Source organism: Arachis ipaensis, chromosome B08 (assembly GCF_000816755.2).
Source record: "Arachis ipaensis cultivar K30076 chromosome B08, Araip1.1, whole genome shotgun sequence".
NCBI classification, from domain to species: Eukaryota; Viridiplantae; Streptophyta; class Magnoliopsida; order Fabales; family Fabaceae; genus Arachis; species Arachis ipaensis.
Window position 1 is genome coordinate 41,125,619 of NC_029792.2, and position 12,477 is coordinate 41,138,095.

The 12,477-nt window shown below is 36.1% G+C and overlaps 1 protein-coding gene across 1 annotated transcript in view; it reads left to right on the forward strand.

The window, feature by feature from the left end:
* Positions 9,966–12,477, forward strand: part of LOC110265289 — a 4,541-nt gene continuing 2,029 nt past the window's right edge. The window contains exons 1-4 of the mRNA XM_021108218.1: positions 9,966–11,586; positions 11,680–11,855; positions 11,975–12,116; positions 12,201–12,302. Coding sequence (XP_020963877.1) covers positions 9,966–11,586; positions 11,680–11,855; positions 11,975–12,116; positions 12,201–12,302 — 2,041 coding nt within the window. The remainder of the gene's footprint in view (positions 11,587–11,679; positions 11,856–11,974; positions 12,117–12,200; positions 12,303–12,477) is intronic.

Genomic DNA, 12,477 nt, shown 5'->3' on the forward strand with positions numbered 1-12,477 from the left:
CTTATGTATTTTCAACGGTAGAGTTTCTACACACCATAGATTAAGGTGTGGAGCTCTGCTGTTCCTCAAAGATTAATGCAAAGTACTACTGTTTTTCTATTCAATTCAACTTATTCCGCTTCTAAGATATTCATTCGCACTTCAACATGCTGGATGTGATGAACGTGACAGTCATCATCATTCTCAACTTATGAACGCGTGCCTGACAACCACTTCCGTTCTACCTTAGATTGAATGGATATCTCTTGGATATCTAATACAGGAGACCGAGTCCGAGTTATTAGTGTCTTCGTGGTATAAGTTAGAACCCATGGATGGCCATTCCTGAGATCTGGAAAGTCTAAACCTTGTCTGTGGTATTCCGAGTAGGATTCGGGAAGGGATGGCTGTGACGAGCTTCAAACTCGCGAGTGCTGGGCGTAGTGACAGACGCAAAAGGATCAATGGATCCTATTCCAGTATGATCGAGAACCGACAGATGATTAGCCGTGCCGTGACAGAGCATTTGGACCTTTTTCACTGAGAGGATGGGATGTAGCCATTGACAACGGTGATGCCCTACATAAAGCTTGCCATGGAAAGGAGTAGGATTGATTGGAGAAGACAGCAGGAAAGCAGAGGTTCAGAGGGACGAAAGCATCTCTATACGCTTATCTGAAATTCTCACCAATGAATTACATAAGTACCACTATCCTATTTTATATTTTATTTATTTTCATCCACTATAATTTCTTAATACAATTTAATCTGCCTGACTGAGATTTACAAGGTGACCATAGCTTGCTTCAAGCTGACAATCTTCGTGGGATCGACCCTTACTCACGTAAGGTTTATTACTTGGACGACCCAGTGCACTTGCTGGTTAGTTGTACGAAGTTGTGAAACAGATATAAGATCATGAACGTGCGTATTGAGTTTTTAGCGCTGTTACCAAGGAATGGAATGATCACGATTTCGTACACCAGCTTCCATTTGGGCGTTTAACGCCAACTCCTTGCCTGTTTGTGGCGTTTGAACGCCAGAACTGAGCATGGGTTGGGCGTTTAACGCCAGCTCTTCACCCTTTTCTGGCGTTTGAGCGCCATAATTATTCCTCTCTGGGCCTTTACTGTCCTCAGAGGGATTTTGGGTAGCAGTTTGTTCATTTCTTGGCTTCCTGCTGCTTTGAAGTGAGGTATTTAATGTTTTCCAACTTCTTAATTGAACTGCTTGGCACTCTTCTGTTATTTGTTTTGATAACTGCTGTTTTGTTTGCTTCAACTGTACTTCCATATTCATATTAGCCATTCTTGTGTCTTGTAGTATCTCCTTGAATTCGGCTAGCTGTTTTGTTAGAAAATCTAATTGCTGATTGAATTCAGTAACTTGTTCTGCAGGACTGAGTTCAACAGTTACTGTTTTAGCCTCTTCTTTCATGGAAGACTCACTACTTAGGTACAGATGCTGATTTCTGGCAACTGTATCAATGAGCTCTTGAGCTTCTTCAATTGTCTTTTTCATGTGTATAGATCCACCAGCTGAGTGGTCCAAAGACATCTGAGCTTTCTCTGTAAGCCCATAATAGAAGATGTCTAACTGCACCCACTCTGAAAACATCTCAGAGGGGCATTTTCTTAGCATCTCTCTGTATCTCTCCCGGGCATCATAAAGAGATTCATTATCTCCTCGTTTAAAACCTTGGATGTTCAGCCTTAGCTGTGTTATCCGTTTTGGAGGGAAATATTGATTCAAGAATTTTTCTAACAGCTGTTTCCATGTCCTTATGCTAGCCTTAGGTTGGTTATTTAACCACCTCTTAGCTTGGTCTTTTACAGCAAATGAAAACAGTAATAATCTGTAGACATCCTGATCTACTTCATTATCATGTACTGTGTTAGCAATTTGTAAAAACTATACCAGAAACTCTATAAGTTCTTCCTGTGGAAGACCAGAATACTGGCAACTTTGCTGCACCTTGATAATGAGCTAAGGATTCAACTCAAAACTACTGACTCCGATGGAGGGTATACAGATACTACTCCCATATGAAGCAGTAGTGGGGTTAGCATATGACCCCAGAGTCCTTCTGTTCATTTCCACTTAGGTCCATGATGGAGAAAGGGAGATGTTGTGAATTACAAATAAAATATTTTTTTAAACTTTTTTATTTTTTGAAAACCGAAATTAAAATAAAATAAAATAAATAAAAAATTGACTATAATTTCGAAAATTAGAAGAAAAAGAAATAAAAGAAAATTGAAAACTAAATTAATTAATTAAAAAAGATTTGAAAAAGATGTGGGTGAGAATTTTCGAAAAAGATGAAGAGAGAGAAATTGGTTAGGAAGTTTTGAAAAAGATATGTCTTAAAATTAATGATACTTGTAAGAAAATAAAATAAAATAAAAAAAGAGAAAAGATATGAAAAAGATTTGATTTTAAGATTTGAGATTAGAAAAGATTAGATAAGCTAGGCAAGAGAAGATAAGGAATTTAAATTAAAAAATTTTGAAATTTGAAATTTGAAATAAGATAAGATAAAATTTTGAAAAAGATATTTTAAAATAAAAATCTGAATTTTTTTGAAAAAAATTTTGAAATATTTGCTCAAAAATAGTTAGAGAAGATATATTTTTTTATTTTTGAAATTTATGATGAAAAAGAAAAACACACAAAAGACACACAACTTAAAATTTTTTAGATCTAATGCTCCTTGTTTTCGAAAATTTTGGAGGGAACAAAAAGTGAATCTTTTTCTCACCCCCCCTCTTTTTTTTATACAATTTATACAATGCGAAATCGATGACCTACGTATAAAATAATAAGAATTCTTTGGATTTGAAGAAAAATAAAAAAATAATTTGAAATTCTTTTTGGATTATTTTACTCAACTTACGAGTTGCTCAAAAAATCTGTTGATTTTGAACCATAGGATGGATAGTTGTCATAGGTGATGAATTGATTTCTTACTGATGTCACTCTATTTTTGTTCGTCTATAATGATTGATAAATCCACAAATCTCAATTGTATTTCTCAAATGGTATCTTTTTCTTCTTCTCCTATTCGATTGTATTTCCTTGGAAACTTAGGGAAGTGCTTTGTAAACATACACCAAAGAACACCAAACTTAAAAATTTTAAGATCAAAACACAAGGAAGACTCAAGAACACTTTGAAGATTCACAAGAACAACAAGAACATGAAGAAAGAACACCAAACTTAAAATTTTTAGAAAACCAAAATAAAATTTTTGAAAACTAAAGAAAAGTTAACAGGAGAACACCAAACTTAAAGTTTGGCACAAGATTTATTTAAATAAAAATTATTTTTGAAAAAGTTTTTTAAAAAAAGATAGCCAATTACCAAGAACATATGCACAACGCTCTAGCCAATTGAGCTATAAATTTAACGTGTTTTAACAAGATATTTAATAAATAAAAATTTTTTGAAACTAAAAATTCGAAAAAGCCCAAGAAAAACAAGAAAACACACAAAACAAGACAAACAAAAGATCAAACAAGGAAAATAAACAAGAACAACTTGAAGATTAAGAAAGAACAATGAACACAAATTCGAAAATTTAAAAGAAAATAAAATAAAATAAAATAAAAAAATGCAATTGACACCAAACTTAAAATATGAAACTAAACTCAAATAGAAAAACTCAATTATCAGTTTATAAAATTTTCGAAAAATTTAAAAAGAAAAAATAAGGATTTAAAAAAAAAGAAATTTCAACCAAAAATAATAATAGAAGACTCTAAACCAAAAAGAAAAATTTTTCCTAATCTAAGAAACAAAATAAACCGTCAGTTGTCCAAACTCGAACAATCCCCGGCAACGGCGCGAAAAACTTGGTGCACGAAGTGTGAATCACACTTTTCACAACTCGTACCACTAACCAGTAAGTGCACTGGGTCGTCCAAGTAATACCTTACGTGAGTAAGGGTCGAATCCCACGGAGATTGTTGGCTTGAAGCAATCTATGGTTATCTTGTAATTCTTAGTCAGGATATCAATTATAATTATCAGTTTGGATTGCAAAAAATAAAAGAGCATGAATTAAATACTTGTTATGCAGTAATGGAGAATATGTTGGAGTTTTGGAGATACTTTGTCTTCTGAATCTCTGCTTTCCCCCTGTCTTCTTCTTCACGCACGCAAGGATCCTTCTATGGCAAGCTGTGTATTGGTGGATCACCGTTGTCAATGGCTACCATCTGTCCTCTCAGTAAAAATGGTCCAGGTGCGCTGTCACCGCACGGCTAATCATCTGTCGGTTCTCACTCATGCTGGAATAGGATCCATTGATCCTTTTGCATCTGTCATTACGCCCAACCCTTGTGAGTTTGAAGCTTGTCACAGTCATTCAATCCCTGAATCCTACTCGGAATACCACAGATAAGGTTTAGACTTTTCAGATTCTCAAGAATGCTGCCAATGGATTCTAGCTTATACCACGAAGATTCTGATTAAGGAACCCAAGAGATACTCATTCAATCGAAGGTAGAACGGAGGTGGTTGTCAGGCACACGTTCATAGGTTGAGAATGGTGATGAGTGTCACGGATCATCACATCCATCATATTAAAGTGCGAATGAACATCTTAGATAGAAACAAGCGTGTTTGAATAGAAAACAGAAATAATTGCATTAATTCATCGAGACACAGCAGAGCTCCTCACCCCCAACAATGGAGTTTAGAGACTCATGCCATCAAAGAGTACAAAGTTCAGATCTAAAAATGTCATGAGATACAAAATAAATCTCTAAAAGCTGTTTAAATACAAAACTAGTGACCTAGGTTTACAGAAAATGAGTAGACTATGATAAATAGTGCAGAAATCCACTTCTGGGGCCCACTTGGTGTGTGCTGGGATTGAGACTTGAGCTTTACACGTGCCTAGGCTGTTTCTAGAGTTAAACGCCAGGTTGTAACCTGTTTCTGGCGTCTAACTCCAACTTGTAACCTATTTCTGGCGTTTAACGCCAGAATGCAACATGGAACTGGCGTTTAACGCCAGTTTACGTCGTCTATCCTTGAGCAAAGTATGGACTATTATATATTGCTGGAAAGCCCTGGATGGCTACTTTCCAACGCAATTAAGAGCGTGCCAATTGGACTCCTATAGCTCTAAAAAATCCATTCCGAGTGCAGGGAGGTCAGAATCCAACAGCATCAGCAGTCCTTTTTCAGCCTGAATCAGATTTTTGCTCAGCTCTCCCTCAATTTCAGCCAGAAATTACCTGAAATCACAGAAAAACACACAAACTCATAGTAAAGTCCAGAAATGTGATTTTTATTTAAAAACTAATAAAAATATAATAAAAAGTGACTAAAACATATTAAAAACTACCTAAAAACAATGCCAAAAAGCGTATAAATTATCCGCTCATCAGCTGAACATCTTTAAAAATATCCTCTAGCTCTGATTTGAGACTCTCAGCCATATTGATCTCCTCTACCAGGGAGTCAATAATATCAACACGCATGCAGTCTTTTGATGTGTCTGGATGCTTCATTGCCTCAACAGCATTCAGCCTGAATTCATCCTCATTGACTCTTAAAGTCACTTCCCCTTTTTGGACATCAATGAGGGTTCGCCCAGTTACTAGGAAGTGTCTTCCTAGAATGAGAGTTGCACTCTTGTGCTCCTCCATCTTCAGCACTACAAAGTCAGTGGGAAAGGCAAATGGCGCAACCTTGACAATCATGTCCTCAATTATGCCTGATGGATATTTAATGGAGCCATCAGCAAGTTGAAGACATATCCGGGTTGGTTTGACCTCTTCAGTCAAGCCAAGCTTTCTGATAGTGGATGTAGGGATTAGATTGATACTTGCCCCAAGGTCACATAAAGCTATCTTGGTACAAGTACCCTCTAATGTGCAAGGTATGATAAAGCTTCCGGGATCCTTAAGCTTTTTTGGTAAGCTTGTTAGGATGACTGCACTGCATTCTTCAGTGAGAAAAACTTTTTCTGTTTCTCTCAATCCTTCTTATGACTTAAGATCTCTTTCATGAACTTAGCATAAGAGGGTATTTGCTCAAGTGCCTCTGCAAACAGAATCTTTATTTCAAGAGTCCTGAGATAGTCTGCAAAGCGGGCAAATTGTTTATCCTGTTCTACTTGGCAAAGTTTCTGAGGATAAGGCATTTTGGCTTTATATTCTTCAACCTTAGTTGCTGCAGGTTTATTTCCTACAGAGGCAGGTTGAGAAGCCTTCTTGAGGGAGTTATTATCAGCACTTGTAGGTGTCTGATCCCTCACTGGCGTTTGAACGCCAGAACTGGACATGGATTGGGCGTTTAACGCCAGATTCCTACCCTTTTTTGGCGTTTGAACGCCAGAACTGGACATGGATTGGGAGTTTAACGCTAGTTTTTTACCTGTTTCTGGCGTTTGATCGCCAGACTTATCCTCTCTGGGCTCTTACTGTCCTCAGTGGGATTTTGGGTAGCAGGTTGTTCATCCTCTGTCAGCTGTTCCTTTCTTGGCTTTCTGCTGCTTTGAGTTGAGATATTTAATATTTTTCCACTTTTTAATTGAACTGCTTGGCACCCCTCTGTTATCTGTTTTGATAACTGCTGTTTTGTCTGACTCAATTGTGATTCCATATCCTTGTTAGCATTTTTGGTTTCTTATAGCATCTCCTTAAATTTTCCTAACTGCCTTGTTATAGAAGATAGTTGCTGATTGAGTGCAGCAACTTGTTCCTGAGGACTAAAGTCAGTTGAAACTGCCTTAGCTTCTTCTTTCATGGAGGACTCATTACTTATGTACAGATGCTGATTTCTAGCAACTATATCAATAAGCTCTTGAGCCTCTTCAATAGTCTTTCTCATGTGTATAGATCTACCAGCTGAGTGGTCTAGAGATATTTGAGCTTTTTCTGTAAGCCCGTAGTAGAAGATGTCTAACTGCACCCACTCTGAAAATATTTCAGAGGGGCATTTCCTTAGCATCCCTTTGTACCTTTCCCAAGCGTTATAAAGGGATTCATCATCCTCTTGTTTAAAGCCTTGGATGTCCAGCCTTAGTTGTGTCATCCTTTTTGGAGGGAAATATTGATTCAGAAATTTGTTTGATAACTGTTTCCATGTTCTTATGCTTGCTGTAGGTTGGTTATTTAACCACCTCTTAGCTTGATCTTTTACAGCAAATGAAAACAGTAATAATCTGTAGACATCCTGATCTACTTCCTTGTCACGTACTGTGTCAACAATTTGCAAGAACTGTGCCAGAAACTCAGTAGGTTCTTCCTGTGAAAGACCGGAATACTAGTAATTTTGCTGAACCATGACAATGAGCTGAGGATTTAGCTCAAAACTGCTTGCTCTGATGGGAGGTATACAGATACTACTCCCGTATGCAGCAGTAATGGGGTTAGCATATGAACCCAGAGTCCTTCTGGACTGTTCATTTCTACTTAAGTCCATGATGGAGAAAAGGGAATTGATATGAATTGCAAATAAAATATATTTTTATTTTTATTATATAAAAAAAATGAATAAATAAAAATAAAAATAAAATAGAATAAAGTAATTAGAAATTAAAATATAGATTTCGAAAAGTAAAAGAAAAAGGAAAAATAAATTTGAAAACCAAATTAATTGCTTAATTAAGAAGATTTGAAAAACTTTGGATATGATTTTTGAAAAAGATTTTGAATTTTGAAATTTTAAAACTAAAACAGGAAAAAATAAAATTTTTAAAATAGAAATCTGAATTTTTGAATGAGATTTTCGAAGATTCAATTAGATAGAGAGAAAATATATTTTTGAAATTAATGAGGAAAGAGAAAAATAACAAAATGACACCAAACTTAGAATTTTTAGATCAAAACAGAGAAAATAAACAGGAAAACTTTGAATATCACGATGAACACTAAGAACAACTTTTGAAAAAAATTTAAGAAACAGAAACACAAAGGACACCAAACTTAAAAATTTTTTATATTCTGAGCACTAATAATTCGAAAAAAAATTGAAAGAAAAATAAAATCATGCAATTGACACCAAACTTAAAATATGAAACTGAACTCAAACAGAAAAACTCAATTATTAGTTTATAAAAATTTTCGAAAAATTTGAAAAGGAAAATAAGGATTAAAAAAATTTTAACCAAAAACAATAATAGAAGACGCAGTTTTACTGACTCTAAACTAAACAGATAAATTTTTCCTAATCTAAGCAACAAAGTAAACCGTCAGTTGTCCAAACTCGAACAATTCCTGGAAACGGCGCCAAAAACTTGGTGCACGAAATCACAATTACACTTTTACAATTCCGCACAACTAACCAGCAAGTGCACTGGGTCGTCCAAGTAATACCTTACGTGAGTAAGGGTCGATCCCACGGAGATTGTCGGCTTGAAGCAAGCTATGGTTATCTTGTAACACTTAGTCAGGATATCAATAGAAATTCTCAGTTTTAATTGGAATGAGTAAAAGAACAAGAATTGAATGATACTTGTTATGCAGTAATGGAGAACAGGTTGAGGTTTTGGAGATGCTCTGTCTTCTGAATCTCTGCTTTCCTACTATCTTCTTCTTCACGCACGCAAATCGCCTTCCATGACAAGCTGTATGTTGGCGGATCACCGTTGTCAATGGCTACCATCCATCCTCTCAGTGAAAATAGTCCAAATGCACTATCACCGCACGGCTAATCATCTGTCGGTTCTCACTCATGTTGGAATAGAATCCATTGATTCTTTTGCGTCTGTCACTACGCCCAACAGTCGTGAGTTTGAAGCTCGTCACAGTCATCCCTTCCCAGATCCTACTCAGAATACCACAGACAAGGTTTAGACTTTCCGGATCTCAAGAATGGCCGCCAATAATTCTAGCCTATACCACGAAGACTCTGATCGTGAACCAGGAGGCTAAGAGATACACACTCAAGCTAGTGCAGATAGAACGGAGGTGGTTGTCAGGCAGGCGTTCATAGGTGAGAATGATGATGAGTTTCACAGATCATCACATTCATCAAGGTGAAGTGCGAGTGAATATCTTAGAATAGAAACAAGCGTGATTGAATGATTAATAGTAGTAATTGCATTAATTCATCGAAACACAGCAGAGCTCCTCACCCCCCAACCATGGGGTTTAGAGACTCATGCCGTCAAAAATACAATGTGAAGTATAAAAATGTCATGAGGTACATAGTAAGTCTCTAAAAGTAGTTTTTATGCTAAACTACTGACCTAGGGTTCCTGAAAATAAGTAACTAAGTTCAGATAGTGCAGAAATCCACTTTTGGGGCCCACTTGGTGTGTGCTTGGGCTGAGCATTGAGCTTTACATGTGCAGAGGCTTCTCTTGGAGTTAAATGCCAGGTCGCAGCCTGTTTGTGGCATTTAACTCTGGTTTGTAACCTGTTTCTGGAGTTTAACTTCAGAATAGGGCAAGAAGTAGGCGTTTAAACGCCAGTTTGCGTGATCAAAACTCGAGCAAAGTATGGACTATTATATATTGATGGAAAGCCCTGGATGTATACTTTCCAAAGCAATTAAGAGCGCATCAATTGGGTTTCTGTAGCTCCAGAAAATCTATTTCGAGTGCAGAGAGGTCAGAATCCAGCAGCATCTGCAGTCCTTTTTCAGCCTCTAAATCAGATTTTTGCTCAGGTACCTCAATTTCAGCCAGAAAATACCTAAAATCACAGAAAAGCATACAAACTCATAGTAAAGTCCAGAAATGTGATTTTTGCATAAAAACTAATAAAAATATACTAAAAAGTAGCTAAATCCTACTAAAAACTATATGAAAATACCCCCAAAAAGCGTATAAAATATCCGCTCATCATGCTTCGAATGAATGTTCTCTTCCTCCCGCGACTAACGAAAGTCAGTCACAAACTTCTAATGTTCGGGGGAAAACTGATCCTGCTTGGAGATATGTTTCTTTACAAAATATAAATGGAAAATCGCATTACCAATGCTTATTTTGTCTGAGTACTTTTGGGGGCGGGAGAATTAATAGAATGAAAAAGCATTTGGCAAAGATATGTGGAGATATTAAGAAGTATTCTAAGGTCTTGTATGATGTAGAAAAACAAATGGAAGGTTTATTGAAAGAGATTCAGAAAAGTAAAACTAGTAAAAGGAAAGTAAGTTTCTACGAAGACGGTACTGATGAGTGTGAGGATGTAATTAATGAAGCAATAGCGCAAGAAGAACAACAAACTCTGAGTCAGTTACCAACTAAGGAGGTTATTGGAGGCGATCCAAAAAAGAAAGAAAAAACCATTACTCCTCCTATGTTTGCACCACGAACGATTCCGGGAAGTCAACCAAGTCTAAAAAGTGTGTTTCAAAACAAAGAGGCGCTTCATGAAGTTGATAAGCGAGTGGCTAGATGGCTTTTAGATTGTAAGATTCCTTTCAATGCGATTATGTCACCCTTTTTTCAAGATATGTTGGATGGTGTTGCTGGCATTGGGCCTGGTTATAAAGGTCCTTCTTATGATACATTGAGGGTTAACTTATTAGCCGATCTTAAAAGGGAGTGTCAAATGGTTGTTGATAGCTATAGGTTTGCTTGGAAAGAAACTGGATGTACTCTCATGGCTGATGGTTGGACAGATCAAAGGCAAAGAACGTTGATTAATTTTTTGGTTTATTGTTCGAAAAGGTTGTGCTTTGTGAAATCTGTAGATGCTTCAAGTATGGTTAAAAATGCTTCAAGCTTGTGTGACTTGTTTTTAGAGGTGATTGAATGGATTGGACCTGATAATATTGTTCATGTAGTGACAGATAATGCCGCGAATTATGTTGCTGTTGGTAGGCTTATTAATAAGAAATTTGAAAATATTCACTGGTCACCTTGTGCTGCTCATTACTTGAATCTTATTCTAAAAGATATAAGCAGCATGCCACATATTTCTAACCTTGCAACACGTGCTTCGAAGATTACCGTGTTTGTATATAATCATACGGTGTTCTTGTCCTGGCTAATACAAAGAACTGATTGGAGGGAAATTGTTCATCCAGGTGCAACTCATTTTGCCACTGTCTTCATCACATTGATGAGTATCTTTGAGCGCAAATTGGATTTACAATCATTGGTTATTGATAAACACTTTACCGGACAGAAATTAGGAAGGAGTGCTAATGGTAGAGCTGTGAGTGCAATTATCCTAGACAATAAATTTTGGGATGAATGCTTTATTGCATGCCAAATTGTGAGTCCGTTGATTAAATTGCTGAGGTTGGTAGATGCCGATGATAAACCATCATTGGGAATTGTTTATGAAGGTATGCTGAGGTCAGAAAATGGAATCAAAGAAATGTTCAAGCATAGGAAAGCTGCATATCAACCTTACACAGAGATTATCAACTCAAGATGGGACAAACATTTGAAAAAAAAATCTTCACGCAGCAGCTTATTTCTTGAATCCTGGTTGCTTTTTTCTGAAAATTATAGAGAAGCACCTAATGTCATGCAAGCTTTACTTGATCTTGTTACATTGAATTGCAAGGTTAATAATTTAGATTCAGTTGAGGCAATGAAAGAAATACACATATATAGAGATCAAAAGGAAAGCTTTGATAGGCCTGAAGCTGTTCGAGCTACAAAAAAACTTCAACCTGTTAATAATATCTGTTTGACAATAAGCTTTAGTTATTTAGTTATTTTATGTTTTGGTTTCCTTAATTTGATAACTAATACTTGAGATATAGGATTGTAACTTGTAGATGAATGGTGGAGGTTGTTTGGTGGTTCTGCTCCATGCTTACAAAACATGGCAGTTCGCATTCTTAGCCAAGCAACTGCTTCTTCAGGGTGTGAAAGGAATTGGAGTCTTTTTGATCAAATTCATACAACAAGAAGGAATAGATTGGAGCATGATAGGCTAAGTGATATTGTGTATGTTACATATAATTTGCTTCTTAAATCCAGGTAATATATATTTCATCCTTTCATTTCATATCATTAGATTTTGTATAGTTAATATACTAAGCTTATCATATATTGTATTTAATCTGTTAGGACGGAAAGAAAAAAAAAAGAAAGCAAAAGTTGCAATATGATCCAATCGATATTGAAAGTATTGATATGGTTGATTTTTGGGTGACAGAAGAGGTTGTTGAAAAAGAGCCTGATCTTCCAAGTAATATTGAAGACTTACTTGGTGAGTATTATAGTTTATTGATCAGACAATAAATTACAATAGCTTTGATCATTAATTTATTGATAATGTGTTATATTTTGTTAGATGAGATTGATGCTGATTTAGATCAAGGTGGTGGTGGTGGTAGTAGTAGTACATTTTATGCTGCACTACTTGTTTTTTCGGGTCCAAGTAGTGGAAATGAAGGTGATGATATCAATGACGCAAATCTGTAGCAAGTTATGGAGGATTTTGATGATTGATGACAAACTTGGATCATTTTGATGTTGCTATGTTATGTTTGATTGGTTGTTTTGTTTTTTGACTTTTGAATTTGATGTGATTATAGATTATAACATTCTGGTTTATGTAGTACTTTTAA